At 38.0% G+C, this 21,743-nt stretch overlaps 1 protein-coding gene across 2 annotated transcripts; it reads left to right on the top strand.

Annotated features, from left to right (window-relative positions):
- The first annotated feature begins 298 nt into the window (after nt 1-298).
- LOC114365402 (SPRY domain-containing SOCS box protein 3) lies at nt 299-20,978 on the top strand. Of its 2 annotated transcripts, none has more exons than XM_028321968.1 (6): nt 299-620; nt 1,187-1,383; nt 4,345-4,573; nt 6,254-6,475; nt 15,236-15,300; nt 20,558-20,978. In XM_028321968.1, exons 1-6 carry the CDS (start codon nt 470-472, stop codon nt 20,642-20,644), a joined length of 951 nt encoding a protein of 316 aa, XP_028177769.1. In that variant the 5' UTR covers nt 299-469; the 3' UTR covers nt 20,645-20,978. The 2 variants fall into 2 exon arrangements, with proteins under 2 accessions (XP_028177769.1, XP_028177770.1); XM_028321969.1 differs by lacking the exon at nt 20,558-20,978 and adding an exon at nt 17,164-19,825.
- The last annotated feature ends 765 nt before the right edge of the window (nt 20,979-21,743 follow it).

Below are 21,743 nucleotides of genomic sequence, written 5' to 3'. Positions count from 1 at the left end.
CTTGTTTAAATAGAATAATACTAGATACTTCCGGAAAGTTCTACTTCGCTTTTCGTTCAGAAATCAGTGAGCCTACTACACGCTCCGAAAATCGAATCCCTTCATTTTTCGATTCGATCAAAAAGTGCAACTTGTAAAGGGGGGCGTCGTCTTTTTTAAACTACACTTAAAAATCTTGAAACTAACTGTGACCACGGGAGCGAAGCGATTTCGGAAATACAACTTTCAGTTTTATAATTTTACCTAAGGAGAAATTTCTAAACGAAATCTCCAAAGCTATAAATACAACCTCCACTGTTGCCAACATTCATTCATTTTATGACGTCTGTCAGATAAATCTGTTGGTGTTTTGTGTTGACTGCTGTTTTTATTTATTTTGTGCTATTTAACTCTACTGTCCTACATTTTTACCCAAGTGCCAGTTATAGAAAGCATATACTTTGTGTTGAGTGTTGAGTTTGAAACAAACATGACTGTTCATAAGTGTGTTGGATATAGAACTCGCGCCAGCAGGGAGTGTGAACGCACGAATCCGACATCCTACTGCCAATGCTGGTCAAAGCGAACTCCAATGCAATGGAAACAGCTGAATACTTGTTCTTGTGGAGAAGAATACGATGGTAAGCTGTGGCTACCTTTGTATTATTGGGCAAACATTTTTTTAAATCACATCAGTTGTTCAGAATTCTTAAAATCTGCTGTTATTGTTATGGTAATCATAACAGCAGATTCAATAGAATCTGGATGCTGGTTCTCAAAACCAAGTCATTGCCAAAATAAAAAAAGAAGACAATAATTAATTAGTTTAAAAAAATGCCAATTCCAAGAGCTTTGTGATGTTATACAGTCTAGTTAATATTTAACTTATTATTACTTAGATTTTCCTAACATTACCCTCAAAATCTTACAATAATATATTCGGAGATACCATCCACATATCATTTAAGTCTGTAAAATGAAATCAATAAAATTAATTCAATAAAAATGTTAAAAAACACTGTCTTTCATAGAATTTCCATGCCCATCTCTACCTCCATTCTTTTACTTAGTTTATGTTATTTTGTTAAGGAGAGTCACTCCTTCTGGCACAGGTGCCATTGCACTTACAAGAAAGAGTGCACTTCAAATTCTATTAATTATTGTTGTTAACAAAATAAACATTTTACATTTTCATTCAAACTTTTAGTAAGCGAATGGAAATGGGAACATCCAGCTGACAATGGACTGAGTTGGGTGGTGATCAGCGACGACCAGAAACAAGTGACGTTCCACCCGTTCTACAGCTCCGGCACGGCGGCTGTCCGGGGAGACACGCCGATGAAACTGGACTACCACTACTATTGGGAAGTCAAAATGCTGACTGAAACATATGGAACTGATATTGTAAGTTTTTTTTTTACTTATGTAGTAAAATTCGTGTTCGTTTAATTGTTGCACTGCACATCAACAAATAAATGGAAAGTAAAATACATTATGTACTATCGGCAACCAGGGTTCGAGGATATATATCAAGGGATATATATCTTGATATATATCGGATATATATCCGATAAATATCCAGCCGGTTTTGATGATATATATCAATTTTTAAAATTTGTAACTGTATTTGTACTTTTTCATATAAGATTTTTGTTTTTTAGTTGATTTTGCCGTATTTAGAAGAAGATTTTATGTTTTTGCTTTATTTGTCTGATTTTAAGTTTTAAAAACATTAAAAACATGTTTATGTGACACATATGCAATGGTATTCATAAATAATACAATAAAATAATAGTATAGCTTTCATACAAATTTGATATATATCAAAGTTGATATATATCGGATATATTTCATAAATATCCGATATTTTGATATTTATAATAAATATCGGATATTTTCGAACCCTGTCGGCAACAGTGTTAACTATCCATTGCCTGTCATGTCATCTCGTACTATCACAAAGAATCACCATTTGATGAGAGCGAGAGCAATAACGGAAATGGATAGTTAACAGTGTGGCCGTGTGTACAGTACAAAGTAGAAAATTTGCGCATAATGCACCCATTTATTTATTTGCTTGTCACGTCACATTTACATTCAACAAAGGTTAGTTAGTTCGTTAACATGAATTGCTGGCATACATTTAAACCACTAGTCACTAAACATTGGAGATAACAATTTATTTAATCCATTTGCAAACTTCTCCTTATCTTTATCAAAATATTTTAGTTTCCAACATCACTTTATTGTTTTATGAATCAGGCAGACTGACTAAACTGATAAATTGTCATTGAACCGTAAACAAATTGAAACTAGGTCGGTCACATTTGTACATCTTTAACATTTTAGCTATGTTTTAGTAATCTACTAGACTATTAAGGACAATAGCAAATTCACTGTAGGACATGTACTTTTTTATTTTAATTGTAATAAATTGAATATTAAATTATTTACAACGTAGCAAATTATCATAATCTTTTAATTATAAATATTAATATGGAAAACAATCCGTATGTGTACATACATATTTACATAAGTCAAGGTAGAAAACTTTAAAATGCTATAAATTGTATACAGAGTCTGCCAAGTTCACAATTGGGCAATTGGACTTGAAGTGTAATATTTTTACTACTGTAAGATATTTTCTGAATAGTTTTCCTTTCGTTTGGCAGAATGCCCCAATGTCAGGCAGTTGGCAAATGCATTGACCGGAACTGGTCTGTTTTATCTATTATTCACTTACGCATTTAATTTTATATGATTACTAGCTGTGCCCGCGACTTCGTACGCATGAAAATAGTTTGAATAATATTTCCCGTTTTGCCTCATTTTTCTTTACTCCTCCGCCCCTCTTGGCCGAGCATTGGCGTAACTATAGGGTGGCCGAGGCCCCCAGGAAAAATAACCCTATAGATACGCCAAGGGCCCCATGCACAGATTTTGCCATAGGCCTCGGATGGTATATTTACGCCACAGTCCGAGCGGTCGTGGTCACGTTGAGGCGTTGTTCACATTGGTTTTAGAGGCGGATGGATACAGCTCTCCGCACGATCGTCCGCCATCTCTCTGTGTTCTGGCATTGCCTTTCAACTAGCCGAGCATACATACCCCCCGATCTCATTCTTCCTAATATCATTCATGATGCATGTGACGCACGAACATCTCTCATGCAGTGACGTAGAAACTGTATGCGTAAGAAAACTGTATCTCTGCGCTATAACTAGGTATACTATAGATAACAGATCTCGGATGTAGATGTCCTTAACACGTTTGTTAGATGTAACATTGTGTGCTAATTGAAGGGCAAAATATCTTATCGTGCAAGTAACTAATAACTATAAGAGAATAATCAGAAGCTAACCGGCCGACCTCGCGAGATGGGTCAAGACCTCGCAACTATTTAATATGAAGTGGACAATTATTCCTATCATGGAGAATTCGAGACTTTGTCTGGTTTATCAGCATCCTGCTGCATTATATAATTTATCTTGTTACACAATAGTCGTGAAAGGCCAAAGAAAGTTCAACACTCGGAATCGTTATCAAGCTTTCTATTATACACGTCAGTTTATTTGTCGTTTCTGTGCAAGTGATGCTCCACAATCGTTGAGTATTGAAATCATTTCACAAAATGACATTTATGTAAATTATTGTAATGAATATAGAATCATATTCTTGTCTTCTAAATTTATTCTGGCCACTATTTCGGGACTGGAGCAGACTACAAGTGTTATAATAATTCTGTTATGGAGCACCACAAGCGCGATATACCGCTATTTTCATACAGCCACTCCAGCTATGTTCTTCAGATTTTCATTCAATCCATCTCTCATTGCAACTGCGTTTACCGAGCCTCCAGCTCGACGACAGTAAAAGAGATTTACTAGGCGCGGACATTTTGCGTCGATCTGTACCTCTAGCATGAACAACTTTCGTCTTCGAATCGTTTGCGTATTCGACAAAATTCGATACTCAATCTTAGAATTAAACGATAACGTGACAGTTTTGATTCTCAAAATAAGTTTCGTGCAACCATTTCTCATACTAAGTTCACTTTACGACATGTTCACAAGTTGTTGCAGTTTTCGTACTAAATCTTTTGATGGCGATTCGAATACGCAAACGATTCGAACTCGAAAGTTTTTCGTGCTAGCCGTACTGAGCAGTATAGTACAGTCAGCATCAAATAGTACATGACACCCATAGTGGCCAAGAAGTTGACAACCTTATTCCAAATTATAACAAAGGCGTGCTGCAAACTTTTTGGCTAGTTTATGTGTCGCGACCTATTTGACGCTGACTGTTTCAAATAACGCGGCAAAGTATCGAAATTTAGAAAGCCCTAACATTAAACTTTGTCCCCAGATGGTGGGCCTGGGCTCGGAAAAAGTGAATGTCTCAGACTTCCAGTTCAAGTTCACGTCTCTCCTCGGGCTTGACACGGAGTCTTACGGGCTCTCGTATACGGGGGCCGTTCGGCACAACGCCTCATCTAGCGCTGAATCGCCTGGTTTCTGTAGGGGGACCATCATCGGCGTTAGGGTCAACATGTGGCAGGGGACCCTGGAGTTTTACCTCAACAGGCAGGCGCAAGGTGGGTGTCATCCAACCACTTATTGGAAAGAGGAATTGTTTGTCTCTCTGTCTGTCAAAATACTTGCAACCACTTCCGAGTAGCGAGGAACAATCGGGGAACTACTGTTAAAGGCTTATCGCCGATCGTCTTCAAACTTCAGATAATGTAAAAGTGTTTAGAAATATGTGCACAATTTTGTTATCAAGTACATGTATTAAACACTAGCTTTCCGCCCGCGGCTTCGCCCGCGTGGAATTTTGTCTGTCACAGAAAAACTTTATCGCGCGCGTCCCTGTTTCAAAAACCGGGATAAAAACTATCCTATGATCTTTCCCGGGACTCAAACTATCTCTATGCCAAATTTCATCAAAATCGGTTGCGAGGTTTAAGCGGGAAAGCGTAACAGACAGACAGACAGACAGAGTTACTTTCGCATTTATAATATTAGTTGGGATTTAAAGGTCGATGTCCTTTACTCATCAATAGAACAAATCTTGCCAATTTGCTTGTAGCCTTATTACATAGATTTTATTTATAATTCTTCTTCTTCTTCGTCGCTACACTCTTGGCAGGAGTGGTCGTGGTCGTCACACTTGGTGGCAAGCTTCACAATCTGTCGCCATTCCTCTCGCACTTTTTTTACTTATATTTACATGTTATTCTCATGTTCTTTTTAGTATTTGTTTATCGTTAGTTAGCAACAAGACCAGGAAATTTACATGGTACTTATCTTAATTATCGTCATAGCAATAACATACAGACGAAACATTCGGTCAGAGGCCGCTTAGTAATCGGTTTAGTAATTAAATATTTCCAGATAATACCTACTTGGATCATTCTAAATATTTTGTGTGCCAAGACTGCCAACACTGATTCTTATACACGAAGTGTAAATTCTGCCTTCAATCTGTTATATCCCAATTATTGAGATGTATACCTAGTTGTCCCCATCGGTTTTAATGAAAAAAATCAGAGGCTATATTCCTTTGTGAAAGAGTACGAGTAAAAGCCCCTTATATCGGTGTTATTTCGAAGTAGGAAATGGGGTAGTTATAACTTACTGATTTTCATTTTTTTTGAGAGAGTTGCACAGCATGTGCCCTATCAAGCCTTAGATAACGTCCGCATTTCTTGCTAACTACTTTACAAAACTAGCCCGAAGCGGAAAATCGTCAATCCCCAGGCCTCCCGAACCCATTTGCCTCTAGACTCTAGAGAGTGCTCTTTCAGAGAAAACCAAATGCCCTGATGCTAATTATTATTATTATTATGTACACACACACAGTTTTGTTTTTTAAATATTATCTTTTTATTTATAAATATCTTATCACATCTTTTCTACTTCGTCTATATCGTATATTATTATTTTCTACTACGTCTGTATTTACACTTAAAATTATTATTTATGTATGTATATTTTATGCAGTATAGGTTAGTGTCCGTGACTCTCACTCGTCATGGGGCACACTGAAAACCCTCACCGGGGGCCACGGCATATGCTGAGTGGGGTCCCATTGCGATGGGCATCGCTGTGCGACAGGGTGGCACTGCTTAGTTTACTTGCTCATTCATTGTATGTTTTATGTCACCTCTGTCTCATTTGCTTTTTTTTTATTTTACCTCTTTTGTCTTTTGTGATGTCCATGGCAATAAATGTTTATTTCTTTCTTTCTTTCTAATCCTGATGTCATCTTCCAGGCATATCGTTCTACAACCTGCGACGTCATCAAGAACTCTACCCCATCATCTGCTCAACGGCCGCGCAGTCGTCCATGAGACTGATATACGCCGCCTCCTGGCGCGCGTCACTCCTGGTGGACGCAGCCAAGATCCTGGCAGCCTCTGTAGACCAGGTCAAGCTGCCCCCCGGCCTGTTTTACGCGCTGCGCAACCAGTTCTGGCTCACGATGCCTAATGGAGGTACGTCGCGGTATAATAGTTCCAACAGCTGATATACGCCGCCTCCTGGTGCGCCTCACTCCTGGTGGACGCAGCAAAGATCCTGGCAGCCTCTGTAGACCAGGTCAAGCTGCCCCCCGGCTTGTTTTATGCGCTGCGCAACCAGTTCTGGCTCACGATGCCTAATGGAGGTACGTCGCAGTATAATAGTTCCAACAGCTGGTATATGCAGCGTCCTGGCGCGTCACTCCTGGTGGACGCAGCCAAGATCCTGGCGGCCTCCGTGGACCAGGTCAAGCTACCCCCTGGCCTGTTTTACGCGCTGCGCAACCAGTTTTGGCTCACGATGCCCAATGGAGGTACGTCGCGGTATAATATGTAGTTTCAAAATCTGATATAGGCGACGTCCTGGTGCGCGTCACTCCTGGTGGACGCAGCCAAGATCCTGGCAGCTTCTGTGGACCAGGTCAAGCTGCCCCTCGGCCTGTTCTACGCATTACGCAACCAGTTCTGGCTCACGATGCCGAATGGAGGTAAGTCGCGGTATTACTGGTAAACCAGCCACTGTTACAGACCACAACTTCTTTTAAATAACACTCCATTATCTATCTATAAAAGCAAAAGGTCACTGATTGACTGACTCACTCATCACGAGATCTCATAAACTACAAGTGCTAGGAGTCTCAAATTTTACATGGGGGTTTCTTTTAGAACGTAGGTGATCAGTGCTCACTAAGAACGGATTTTACGAAACTCCACCTTAGAAGGTAAAACGGAATGGACGCGTACGAAGTCGTGGGCGGCCGCTAGTATCCAAATAAAGCGTAGATTACATACAATCAACTAGAAATTGCTATTTTTAGTTGCATTAAAACTGATAAGTAGTGCCATATGACTGTAGTTGTTTGTTTCATTCATGGTCACCTCTGATCTTCACTTTCCAATCAGTGTGTACGAAAATATTTTGATGTTTTTCTAATTACCTACAAAAAATAAACCAACATAGATAATTCATAAAAACAACCAAACAATTCCAATCGGTTATCGCTTAATTTATAATTAGTTAGCTATAATTAGTGGGGCAAGCTTTAATTAACCCACTCAGATAATAGTACACAAATATGTATCTTGTGAAAGTATGGCGGGTCGTGTGAGTTGTTCTTTATGGCTTATTTATTTATTTAATGCTAAATTAAATACCTAAACTGGCACAAAACGAATGCCTTACTATGNGTACTATAATGAAGAAGCGGAGAAGTGTTTTAAATAAATAACAAATCAGATTTCATTATTCAGGTAACCAGGAAATCTGGTTATACAAAACACTTTTCCGCTCCCCCTTGGTGGAAACCGGGCCTAAGGGTGTATTTTGGTGGACTACCGGCTTCTTTAGTGCAAACGGTCAAGTTGAGCAATCTATGTAATTTTTATATTATATCTATTCACTGTAAATTGATTACAAACATCCAAATTTATTTTTGATTAGCCTTGTCTCTTTATAATAGGTCTAGCCAGGCCTGTTCATCTCCGCAAGTTTACATCGAAAACAAAACACGCACAATGGCCCACCTACAGGATACTATTCGACAAGGCCTCACATACGAGCGAACATTGACTCACGCACGCGTATTCTTGTGTATGATGGAAGAAAATAAAGAAAATGGTGTACTAAATACTGTGCAGTATTTAACTGCCTAAATAATAATAAAAACACAGAATGTACTTTTTTAAGTTGCCTCAAGGCACTGAGAGGTAAATAAGTAGTTAATATTATTCATGATAATTAATGCTAAAATTAAATCATGTATAGCCATTTTCCGCAGTTTGGCACCTCACGTCACATCATTTTACCGAAGTCAGCCCTATAGCTTCGGCGCAGTGCCGATCACTGACGTTTGTCAACAAAATGGTGCTTGACTCTTGAGACAGGCTAAATTACACCATATTGTTAATGACATTGAGCATACATTTTTTTAAATACCTTCGCGAAGTAAAACTTCTGTACGTAGTACTTATTATTAATCTGTGGTCTAGCGCATAACTTAGTCAGTGCCTGAGGTATAGGAGCGGCACGGGAGGATATTTTTGATGACGTCAAACGTTAGCGAGACTTCAGATGTGTTTCAGATTTGTATTCAATAGTCACGTGTATTCTATCTCTCCTACATGTCATTGGCAGAAGACAGACCGTCCCTTAAAAAAATCTCTGTCACGTCATAAATGTCAATGCTACCCTACGAAGGCACTGACTCAGTTAGGCCTATAGTTACCAACATACAACACCATAAGGTTTAGGTTTCATAGCCTGTCCTTTTGGAACCCACCAACAATCAAAACAAAAGGTCTTCACAAACTATACCTAGATTGATATCTCGCCAGTTAATTAGTACTATTATAAAACGCGATAACCACCCGCTGACCGCTGACCTACAACGTGAACCCTGTTTAGTTCATTATCACTACGAGAAATAGAGTGAGTTACAATGTGGGAGATTGCGCTATCACTGCATTATAAACTATTAAAGGGTATGTATTAGTCTTAGTATGATGTAGCTGAACAATATATTTTTTTATGTGACCTAAGGTAAGCGCAGGTAATACCGACAGGGGCCCAGTACTCGTCACATTTTACAAAAACGCTTGTTAAAATTTTCCACCAACATTAAACTTAACATTTTTTATGGCATCATATTTTTGGTATTTTAATGTATAAGTTGAAATAACAACAATTAGTTAAAACATGCAATGGATACCGAATAAAAATTTTTGAAAATTCTCTTTTCAAAATTTCTCATTTTTTGGCAATTTAGGCACTGAATTTGGAATCTGACCCGTCAGTTTAGTTTTTACTTTTTGCAAAATCTATCGGGTTTAGGGAGGTGTGATTTTTTCTGTAAAAATGTTAAGTAATTTTTCTAGCCACACAACTCATAAAACGACTCTTTTTTTCATTAGTTTAATATAATTTACGTGTGACATTTATTGGTTCACTAAATTCCTTGCTTGACCCAGTACTCGTCAAAATTAACACTATTTTGACGACAATTGGGTCATGCTTATTGTATTGCACCTAAGTTCGTCAGTGAATTAATTTTGAACTTTATTGCAAGGGAATAAAGTTTAAATGACATGCAGGTTATTTAAAAAATAGCAATATTGCACTTGCAGTGACGATATTATATTTTTAACAGAATCGCATGACTGTACTGATTATTTACAAAATTATTATCATCAGTAATATACTCGTATGTATTTCAAAATGTTTTCTCCCTCACTCTCGCCGTGATATCACAGGTAAGTAAAGTACATAAGAGTTTCATAATACAGAATCCAAAGTATGCGCTCACGTCTCCATTCAAGCATTACACACTGATTAAGAGCTTACAGAGGTATTCAGGACATAGGATGTCGTTTCCCGAAAGCCCAGCCGAGTTGGATCTCTTCTAGAAGTTGGACCTACCTACTCGTAACTAGAAGTTTGGTACTATTATGCTTCAACAACATAGAGTTTCAAGTCGAAAATCTTCGAGTGGATGCAGCCAGTGCTGCATAATGTCTGTACATTATGGTATAATTTTTATTTTGTCCATGTTTATTTTTAGACATATTAGTTGAGAAGCTCTATTGAGGCCATCAGGCATTGTGCATATAGGTCTTCTAACGTCTCAGCGTAGTCCACTCCAGCCTTAGGCTTTAAAACATATTTCATGGCGGCACAGAACAGTTTTGGATATATGTATTCTCCCTGTCTTCTTACCCCTCTCTGCAAATGGATAGGCTTCGAATTCTGATCTTAGAAACAGACGGATATTGAAGCGATTGTGTGTCGTTGTAGTTCTCACTAAAAAGACGGTATAGAACATCCCAAGTCTTGATGGAATTGCTGGTTTTCTCATAGTCCACAAACGGAAGGCAAAATACTTCTGTATAATCATCGTATGTATGTGGTCTACTGAAGCCTTTTCAGAAAGCAGCTAGTTCGGAAAGCTAGGAGTAGTAAAACATCCAAGTGGAACAATTCGTCATAACTCTCGATAAATGTACAGATAACCCAGAAGTATGATGAGTATACATACAATTCTTTAATATAGTTTTGGTAGTATTAGTAATTTATGCAATACAAATTGCTAATAAACTTTTTTTTTAAATACCTCAAGGACAGTTGTTCCTACTGCTTTCAGAAGCTCAGCCGTGTCTCCATTATTTATTACGTGGTGTCTTATTGTTTTAGCAATTTAAGAGTTATTACATGTAGGTACTCTTTCCCACGGTGACATCCCGTTTTATGCAGGACCCCACTTAGTAGTAGTACTATAAGTATTTTCACACTATCATCCTGTTTGCAGTGTTAGTAAATTAAGTTCTCAAAAATATAGAGAGTACCTAGTTTGAAACTTGAAGTTTGATGTATTATTTAATTGTTAACAATCACAATTATTATTGTGGTTGGACGTTCTACGCTGTACTTTCCGGTACGTGACCTCCACTCCAGAACCTTGCTACCCCATTGGCCGTCAGTTCTGCGTACTATGTGCCCTGCCCATTGCCACTTCAGCTTGCTAATCCTTCGGGCTATGTCAGCGACTTTAGTTCGTTACGGATCTCCTCATTCCTGATTCATAAAGAAACACCAAGCATAGCTCTCTCCAATCTCCATAGCACTCTGTGCAATTTTGGGCTTATTTTATAAGGCCTATATTGAGAGGCCACGTTTCCAAGCCGTATATCATCACTGGTAACACACACTGACTTTCGTTTTTAGGCACTGAGGTAGGTACTGACGCGCTCATAAAGGTAGCAGGAAGGCGTTGGATGCAGGCCGCCACCATCCGACCGTTGTGGAAATCATTGGGGGAGGCCTATATTCAGCTGTGGACGTCCTAGATGATGATGATGATGATGATGATGAATAACAATTATTAAAAATAATTTTAATGAGCAGGACTTCATACACAAAAGCTGTCAAAATCGCTTCTTAATGTTATTTGTATTAAATTGGCATAGATGATAAATACTAAGAATAAGAAATTTATTTATAATATTCATTACACGTCAAATTTTCAAAAAATATGTAACATCACTTACAAAAACTTCAATAATTCATCAAATCTCTGCGAAGATGTTGCTTGCACTAGCTAACACTCAAAATAATTATACTTTATTACCTAGGACATAAGGTTCAAATTAGTGCCGAAAATTGACGAGTACTGGGTCACTTTGACGATAATTGGGTCAAAAGTGTCGAGTACTGGTACAAATGGGTATTTTTTCAGTTAAATAATTATTTGAATTAATTCATAATACCTACAATAATGAATAAAAATTAACATAAAACAGGAATAAATTATCTACCTGGCCATGTAATCAAATTTTTTCAAAGTCAAATAGTTTTCTCGTACCAGCGTTGCAAAGTTAGCCAAAGTGCAAAAAGTGTCGAGTATACCTACATTATGCAATAAATGATTTTGATTTGATTTGATTTGATTTGATTTAGTTGAGTAAAGTGCATTCTTCAGTCATATTCTAAACAAAGAACTAGGTGCGGTCACAAGAGCTAATGAGCAATGAGGAAATCATACCTGTGAAACTTAGAGAAATTCTTCATTGATTTATTGTTTTGGGAATATTGCTCCTGCGTGCTGTTTTGAAATTGATTTTTTGTCAATTTTCTATATATCAGCGTCTGCACATCTGACTATAATTTAATTTGTTGCAAAATAACACCCTTTAGGGCCCGTTTATATGGGATGCTGAGAGGCCGCGCGGCGGCCGGGCGATAGCTTATTTGGTACGCCAAAAGGCCGCGTGAAAGTTTTTGCGTCGTCTAACTGAAGCCTTATGATTACAAAATGTGCTCATCTGCATAGTGCATTGTACTTTTAGATATTTTCGTATGGTCCTTGCCTTGTTTTGCGATCGCGAGAACTTAAAACAAGCCTAGTTTTCTATTGCCCGTTTTCACCATCAATCCCTAATTATTAAGTGAAACCTTTGAAAACAAAATTCCTGCTATGTGTTACCATAGGAGTCACTTAAACGGTCATAAAGTTACTAATTCAAATAATTGTCCATGTAAATGCACCTTCACACTGCTCTAAGCAAACAAAAGATGTAACCGTGACTCGTGTAAAATGTGCATACAATCCATTTGACATCACTTCACCCGACTTGTTTCACTCATATGCTGTGAGCATCCTATTCAGTTGCAATAAGAGTTATATTGCAACAAAAATGTGAAGTTTGATATGTAGTTCATTATACGATTATTTAAGTGCATCCTCGTTGTTTAAATTAGGACAAANATTATATCTATTCACTGTAAATTGATTACAAACATCCAAATTTATTTTTGATTAGCCTTGTCTCTTTATAATAGGTCTAGCCAGGCCTGTTCATCTCCGCAAGTTTACATCGAAAACAAAACACGCACAATGGCCCACCTACAGGATACTATTCGACAAGGCCTCACATACGAGCGAACATTGACTCACGCACGCGTATTCTTGTGTATGATGGAAGAAAATAAAGAAAATGGTGTACTAAATACTGTGCAGTATTTAACTGCCTAAATAATAATAAAAACACAGAATGTACTTTTTTAAGTTGCCTCAAGGCACTGAGAGGTAAATAAGTAGTTAATATTATTCATGATAATTAATGCTAAAATTAAATCATGTATAGCCATTTTCCGCAGTTTGGCACCTCACGTCACATCATTTTACCGAAGTCAGCCCTATAGCTTCGGCGCAGTGCCGATCACTGACGTTTGTTGGAACCCACCAACAATCAAAACAAAAGGTCTTCACAAACTATACCTAGATTGATATCTCGCCAGTTAATTAGTACTAGTTATTATAAAACGAGATAACCACCCGCTGACCGCTGACCTACAACGTGAACCCTGTTTAGTTCATTATCACTACGACAGATAGAGTGAGTTACAATGTGTGAGATTACGCTATCTCTGCATTATAAACTATTAAAGGGTATTAGTTGAGTAAAGTGCATTCTTCAGTCATATTCTAAACAAAGAACTAGGTGCGGTCACAAGAGCTAATGAGCTATGAGGAAATCATACCTGTGAAACTTAGAGAAATTCTTATTTGATTTAAGGCCTATTCAGACCTAAGCGGTATAGCGAATACGCTACCGTCTGTGGCAGAGAAAACCCAGTGGGTATGCGGTAATAATACTGTTCAGACCTAAGCGGTAATCGCTACCGTCTGCGGCAGAGAAAACGCTCTAGCCGCGGTACTTGATACTAAATACCTGAGCGAAACCCGCGCGGTATGTACCTCTACCCACAGCGGCAGCGAATATCGCTCAGGTCGCTCTAGCCGCGATACTTGATACTAAATACCTGAGCGAAACCCGCGCGGTATGTACCTCTACCCACAGCGGCAGCGAATATCGCTCAGGTTTGAATAGGCCTTTAGGGTGGATTCGACCAAAAAAGAGTAAATATTAATCTCAAAATAAATCATCAGTCATTCGACATACATATTATTTACCATACTGAAACTGTCAACGTACCAGTTATACCAGGAGTTATTCTCAGATAAAAGTTTTGTCAAAGCGGGCCTTATTGATTGTTTTGGGAATATTGCTTCTGAATGCGGTTTTGAAATTGAAATTTTGTCAATTTTGACGGGGGTTTTGGTCAATTTGATATGATTTGATTTGATTTTCTTTATATCAGCGCCTGCACATCTGACTATAATTTTTGTTGCAAAATAACACCCTTTACGATTACAAAATGTGCATTAGCACTCCTAGTTCTTATCTCTCTCTTTCTTTTGTTCCTTGATTTTTTTTTGTTTTTGTTTGCGTTCGCGAGAACATAGAGCAAGGCTAGTTTTCTTACTACATAATTTAAATGTAAATGCACCTTTACTTACACTACATAAGCAAACAAAAGGTTGCATCGTGTGCATACAATCCATTTGATATCACCTGGCTTGTTTCACTCTTAAGCTGTGAGCATCCTATTCAGTTGCAATAAGAGTTATATTGCAACAAAAATGTGAAGTTTGATATGTAGTTCATTATACGATTATAATTATTTAAGTGCATCCTCGTTGTTTCAATTAGGACAAAGTAACGTTCATTCACAAGAGATAAAGAGATTTAATTTTAATGCAGATTGCACTGAGAGCAAACAAGAACATTGTAGTATTTGTAGTACTTTTGACTGGAATCGTATGCACTGAGAGCAAACAAGAACATTGTAGTATTTGTAGTACTTTTGACTGGAATCGTATGCACTGAGAGCAAACAAGAACATTTTAGTATTTGTAGTACTTTTGTGACTCGAATAGTACTATAAATATTTATTTCTTTATTACAATAGTATTGCGATGCATGCAGAGGCATTCGCAAGATAAAAAGGCTTAACGGAGTTTATAGCACATGTATCTTTATGACGTAATACTATGGAATCGAAAATATCGAATAATTTTGCTGGAAATTCCCAATAAGTCAATTAATCCCCCTGTTGTTTGATCACTGATCACAACAAACTTCCATAGTCCGCGACAAACATTAACACAAACCTTATACGAAAAAGACGGTATTTTGAAAATAATATTTATAAAACGATCAGCTTACTGCGCACCTCGCTAGAATGCGACTTTTCCTCCCATTCACTGCACACCTCCCCGCGTTCGCCGCGTCCGTACCAGAGCGTCGGTGTGACGTCACGGCTGCCGGGTGCGCAGCTCACTCGACCGGGTTGTAACATCCCTTAACAAGATTTTGAGACATCTTTTTTTCTCTTTTCAGGTTACATAGAACAAGAGGCTAAAGAAAAAGATATGGAGTGTGAACAACAGAAGTCGGCCAACCTGGTGAGTGAGGAGCAGACCAGCTTCTACTTTTGCTAGCGATTCGCTATCCTGGGATTCCGACACTAGCCAAGTTTTCCAGACTTAAGGCTGATTTTTCAATCGTCGGATAACTTCTAACTGAAGAATAAGTTTGGCACATTGACAGTTAGTATGGGAAATATGTCAAAATGACAAGGTTATTCTTCAGATAAAAGATATTAACTGACGATTGAAAAATCAGCCCTTAGTCTAGACTTGCTTGTCCATGGTGCTATCATAGACGAAGCGACGATTGCCGAACGGTGAAGGTGTCAGACTGGCCGACTCGTGATCCGAGGAACGCGGGCATATTTGGCTTACCACGAGGGGTTAACGGAATTAGTAATTTGTGTTTACAATTTAATATTCTTTTAAAGAAAGTCCTGAACTAAAATCTAAAATTGGGCAATCGAGTTGAGATAAATGGTAAGATAAAAAATATTACACGTGTTGCAGTTGTATGACTTTTGAGTGTGAGACTGTCTTGTGACTTGTGTTTACATTTAAAATCTTCGTTACCAAAGGATTAATATTTAAACAGAAAATTTAGATAAAAGTTTAAATGTAACTATTCGAAAGTCACTTTTTTATCATAAAACTGAAGTTACTTTAATAAAAATAAATGGCTACGTCGGAATCACCAGGAAATGTTAAATCTAGTGCCATAATTATATAATCGTAATCTCCTAAGCATTTTAAAACCCTAATCTAAATGCACTTTATTTTCATGGGCACCAAATATCATTTATCTAAATTATAATCACACATATCGCTAGCTTATTCAATGTTTATTTATTATAGATTGTAGTGTATGTATTATTGAGTATTCTTCATGAAATCAACAAAGCCTTGTATAAAAAATTTACAATTTAAGCTACGTGATTGCATGTGAAACCATTGTTCTTTAACATTTAGAAAAGAATTGTAGAGTATTGTTTCTATCAAATAATAATAAGATAAGAATTTAAAATTGTTAAAATTGAAAGGGCGGGAGCGGAAGTGAAATAATTATATTTTTGCTTAAAATAATCGTTAAAAAAGCTTTGTTAAAATTTACTTGATACACAAATCTAGGTTTGATAGAGTAATTCTAGCTTTGCTTATTTAGATTTTGAGGCTTGGTGGAAATAGTAAGGCTATAGTCTCCTTTATGTAGGCGCGTGTAGTGTCGCCATAGACCGCGTCACAATGGGTGCGTTTGGCGGAAAAAATCACTTGTAAGCGCTTATAATCAAAATGGTGATCGCTAATGGTAGTTTTCGGTGAGGAACACGGCTACCTAAGTAAACTCCGACAAACTTTACTTCGACATTTCTGAATATCGACATGACTTTACTTCGACACTACACTACTCCGACAAAGGATATTCGCCTTTGTCTAAGTAGTGTAGTGTCGAAGTAAAGTCATGTCGATAATCAGTAGTGTCGGAGTAACGTAATGTCGAAGTAACGTTTGTCGGAGTTCAGTTTTTGAGCCGAGGAACACTTGCTTACTTCAATAATGACGTGTTGTTACATTGATTTTTTAGCAGTGACAGCGCTTACCGCTTAGCGATCGCCATTAGCTTATAAGCGTTTACAGGTGCTTTTTTCCAACAAACGCAGCCAATGCTTACTATAGAATGCACTGTTCTGGTCTCCGTCCATAGAAACGTTTAACGCTGACGTACCTACGCCGCGTCGCCGCGTATAGCGTTTGAAAGAGACCGTAGCCTTAAATATTTCAGGGTTACTCCTATGTAAATATCTTCGTAGCATTGTTTTTGAGTTTAAGAAACGCACTCGCCTTATAAGCACTGTAAGTCCTCCATATCACCCTCGGCGTGCTATTGGTCCCTGTGCGCAGACGCGGCCATCGGGCGCGGGTCTGAAGCGGCGCCACTGGCAGACGTGTCTGCCGCTGCGGCCCCCCAAATAAGGGCCTTGGACCAAGCTCACCATCTAAGGCCCCCCGAGTGAGGACCTTGGACCAAGCTCACCATCTAAGGCCCCCCAAGTGAGGACCTTGGACCAAGCTCACCATCTAAGGCCCCTAAGTGAGGACCTTGGACCACCAGCTCCGGTCCAAGCTCACCATCTAACCGGTATAAAGGTGCCTGTCCACTGAAGAGGAGCGGAGAGGAGAGCGGAGCGGATCGGTGCCAATATTAACTAATCTATTTAATCCGGTAGCCCAGCGACCTAAGATGTTTTCTAGCCTCTGATAAAATAGATGTCGCCATTGACCTTAATCTTGTGCAGTGTCACACTAGTTGCTTAAACCAATCTCTGCTCCGTAAAATGAATTCTTAATCTAGCTTGCAAGATTTTTTAAGCAAATTGTGCAAGCGGAGCGGAGAACAGAATACGGAAATGGAGCGGACAAGCAGAAAAAAACCGCGCTCTGGGCTCCCTTACTTAGTAAATGGATTAACACTCCGCAACTTCGCTCCGCAATTCTTCCTCGCTCCTCTGCCTCACTGCATCAATAGACGACGTAGTCCACTTAGAGCACCCGCCCAAATAGCACCCGCAGGAAAAGCACCTGGCCTAGTCCAAGAGCACCTATCGATAAATTTATAACGCTATTCGTGGATTCAAATTTATTTTAACATTTTTGTCCACGAACAGAGAACCCGAAATATCGATAGGTGCTCTTTGTGGACTAAGCCAGGTGCTATTTGGGCAGGTGCTCTAACTGGACTACTTCCAATAGACAAAAAGAGTCTGCAACTCCGCTCCGCTTTACTCTCTTGCTCCGCCTCAATGGATATGCACCCTTATGTATTTAAGGCTAAGTTCAGAGGGAAATTAAACATAGATTTTTAATAATGAGAACTCAAATATAATGTTCTATCTAAAACTCTAGACACAGGAAAAATCATTTTAATATTATCTCTTGTGCCAAATACTTCAAAAATCTCCTACATTTTGGCCAATATGATCTTGTATGCAGTATGACTCTTATTTGACTCGGTCAGGAACCGTGAAAATATTTCTTGCATTGTTTTAATTTCATTTACTTTCATATCATTTGTCTCTGAATATCAGATAGCTAAATAAGTGTTCAGTATAATTATGATGATTTTCTCGTCGATAGTGAAAATATTCTTGTTGATGATGTGTAGAATTACTTCTTTATAATATGCATTTTTGTGCCAGATCTGAGTATTTTGTTCGAAATTCTTAGACGTGCGGAATTCACTAATTGTTCAAAATGTTCTTTGTAAAACTTTGTCAGTCACTGAATATGCAATGTGTAATAATATCGCAATATTATAAATTTAATATAACGCCCCAATAGATGTCTTTAATATTCTTCATTTTATTCATAAGGCAGTTATTTTATAATACCACATCTGAATGTTAATTGTAAATGTAGTGTAGGTATACGCTTGCACACAGCATTTATCTATGTTATAAAGTTATTTCGAATCGAGTGCATTATCCGGCTTACACATTGTTTGTAAAGTACTTTTACTGTCACGTCATATACGGACGAATGCACGGCAAATTATGTCACCGTAAAATTATGAATTCCGTCAGATTATAAGACGTAGTTAGATTACAATCTAACCTAACCCACTGGTAGTTTACAATCTCACGTGTTAATATTAAAACTAATGGTGCAAATTATTTAAAAAATTTAAAGTTGTAGTTGTGGACTTTGCATAATTGTGACAGCATTTGTAGCATTTACTAGTTTTTTTTTTGGTGGAGGGATATTTATAGATGAATTAGAAAAGTACCTAATTATGAAATTTGTTAAGTTTTGATAAAAAGTTATCACCAGACAGAAAATCTCAAAACTAATATGACAACTTGACAACGGCCTTCGCTATGTTTACTTTTGTCTACGTCTGTCTCGTCTAATTAATGATGTAACCAAATTATCGTCAAATTACTCAAAAGATATTATTTTAATACGTAATATAAATGGAGTACTTAATACTGTCTTTTTGTAATCAGTTGTAGAATTTAATTACTTATACTAAAATCAAAATATTTTGATCTCTCAATGAACTAATAAGGTTGAGGCCGATAGCCGTAACCGTCTCAGAATCTTTCTAGTAAATATACTAGATATATCATCAATAGATGATTTGATGAAATGTAATGTGTAATAATAATATGTCGCGGCTAACTTGTTAAATGGGCTAGTAACTGGAATAGCTAGACTAACTGTACATTATACGCCGGTAACTAAAGCCCGGTCTGTGAGCACGTAGAATTTTGTCCGATGACCCCAACCTTATCGCTCGTGTATATTGCTGTCGCTACTGTGCGACGGGCGCCCGCAGTGAGTGTGCGAGTGCGACAGCAACATAATTATGCGCGAGTGATAATTATGGGTAGCTTGGGGTCATTTGACAAAATTCTACGTGCTCGCAGACCAGACTATAGCTCTGGTATAAGGTGGCGAGGTGGTTAAGCTGTGCAAATAATGTTTATTTTCATGTAAGACTGTAATTTGACTAAAAGGTGAATGTTATTGTTTTCTTATAAAATAAAATAACTGTGATACACTATATCATATTTTATTGTTATCCTCTAGGTTAGTAAGTAAGTATACTACTTGGCGTACAAGGCTTTGTTGTTTGCCTTCATTTCACTGGGTTCCATTCATGGTTTCCACTCATTCCTCATAGTTTTTGGTTTTTATTTATTGTTGGCACTAGAACTGGTAGCTGTGATCACTATAATAATGAATTTGCTAATTTGTTCTAAAGAATCCATAGCCTTAGCTTAAGGCCTTAGCAGTCAAATTCGAGATTGGCCAATGGTATAATATCTTAAAAAGTTGAAAGACTGAACATCAAAATCTGCAGTTATTGCTCTTAAAAAGCAAAAATTCATTTGAAATATTATGCCCTTTGCTGAGGGCACTGCTAGCACAGTAAAAAATTCTAGTATTTATTCCCAATAATTTCATTGTTGTATTCAAATACAACTCAAACAAAAAAAATATTTTGCAATTATATTCCCACTTAGAACGACACACTTATCAAAAACTCTGTGCTAGTGCTGCACTCTGGCGGCAGAACATGGCAGTTACGTTCCAGACTATGTCCTAGGTCCCCTAGAAGGGGCTGGATGGGACAGAGGGCGTCCACAACAGTCCTCCATCGCGTTCGGCCTTGAGCTTCGCGTTTGATCTCGCTCCAAGTCTTGCCGATTTTCTTCGCCAAGTCCCAGAAGGGACAGCCTTTCCCAGATATAATTTTAACAAGATGATAATAAAGCCATCAATTGAATTACAGCTCAGTGAGATCCTGCCGAGCCAGTACATGAACGGTTTCTACGTGGACAGCGTGGACCGCGACTATCGCGTCGTGGTGTGGGAGTAGCAGCCACCGACTCGCCCAGAGGACAGATGATCACTGAAATACCTTCAGTTGGGCTGAGTGTGAGTTAAGATCAAACGTCCTCACTATACATATAGTGAGTGCGTTAAAAAATGTATGAAAATTTTAGTTCTTGAACGTTTCCGCTAGGGGCGCTGTACAATCCGTCATACATTTTAATGTAATTTTTTTACGCGTTCACTAGTAAGCACGTTTGATGTCAACTCACACTCAGCCCTGAGATACTTTCACAGATTCTATTTAAATACCTTCGGACACCTTCACAGAGTCTATCTAAGGCCTTCCACCAAGGCAGAGCTTAGCGGAGAAATGCTTGCTGTGATTGAATAACCAATCAGATGTCATTCTGTCAACTTCATTCGACCTGAATGACCACTCATTGGTTGTTCAAAATACTTCTCATCGGGAAACCTTCAAATTCCACTGTCCACCATGCTCTTTAAACACTCGACATTAGAAAAACTATTGCTTCAAATACGCACCATTGAAGCCATTCAACAGAATAATATTATTTATTTATTTATATTAGGGAAACAAACAATTTTGATATACAGACAAATAATCACACAAAAAATAGGACAAAAATCAGCAAAGTTTCCACAGTTAAAATTAATACAGAGTGCAGACTAAAAATTAAATTATTAAATACTTCTTCGCTCCGTTCCACCTACCTAGATGGAAACAGGTCTTAACCCTAAGCCTAGGTGCGTACGTGTGATTTGTCATCGTGACAGAATGTCTCTCTTTTTCTGCCTACAAAAGTGTAAAAGAGACAGATATACTGTCACAGGGACAAAAACTCACCCGTGCGCGCCTAAGGTAATACAATTCTTTGCACCACTATGCCAAAAGGAGGTATTTCCGTGGTTACAAATAGTTACTAATACTTTTAAGATGGTTGGTAGATTGTCGTTAGTCGTAATCTTCTGCCCCAAACAATCCAGGGTATCGGAACAGTACAAGGGTGGCTCTAAGAAATCGTATACCTAATCATTATAGTAATGTAATAGCTGACAAATAAGTACTTGCATTCAAATATTTTGCATAGTACCTACCTGTTTAAAAAATATATTTGTCGTTT

This window comes from Ostrinia furnacalis, unplaced genomic scaffold (genome assembly GCF_004193835.3).
Source record: "Ostrinia furnacalis isolate ACB-3 unplaced genomic scaffold, ASM419383v2 OfSCF7586, whole genome shotgun sequence".
NCBI lineage: Eukaryota > Metazoa > Arthropoda > Insecta > Lepidoptera > Crambidae > Ostrinia > Ostrinia furnacalis.
Note: the sequence above shows the minus strand (reverse complement) of the source record. Positions and strands in the feature narration are given on the sequence as shown.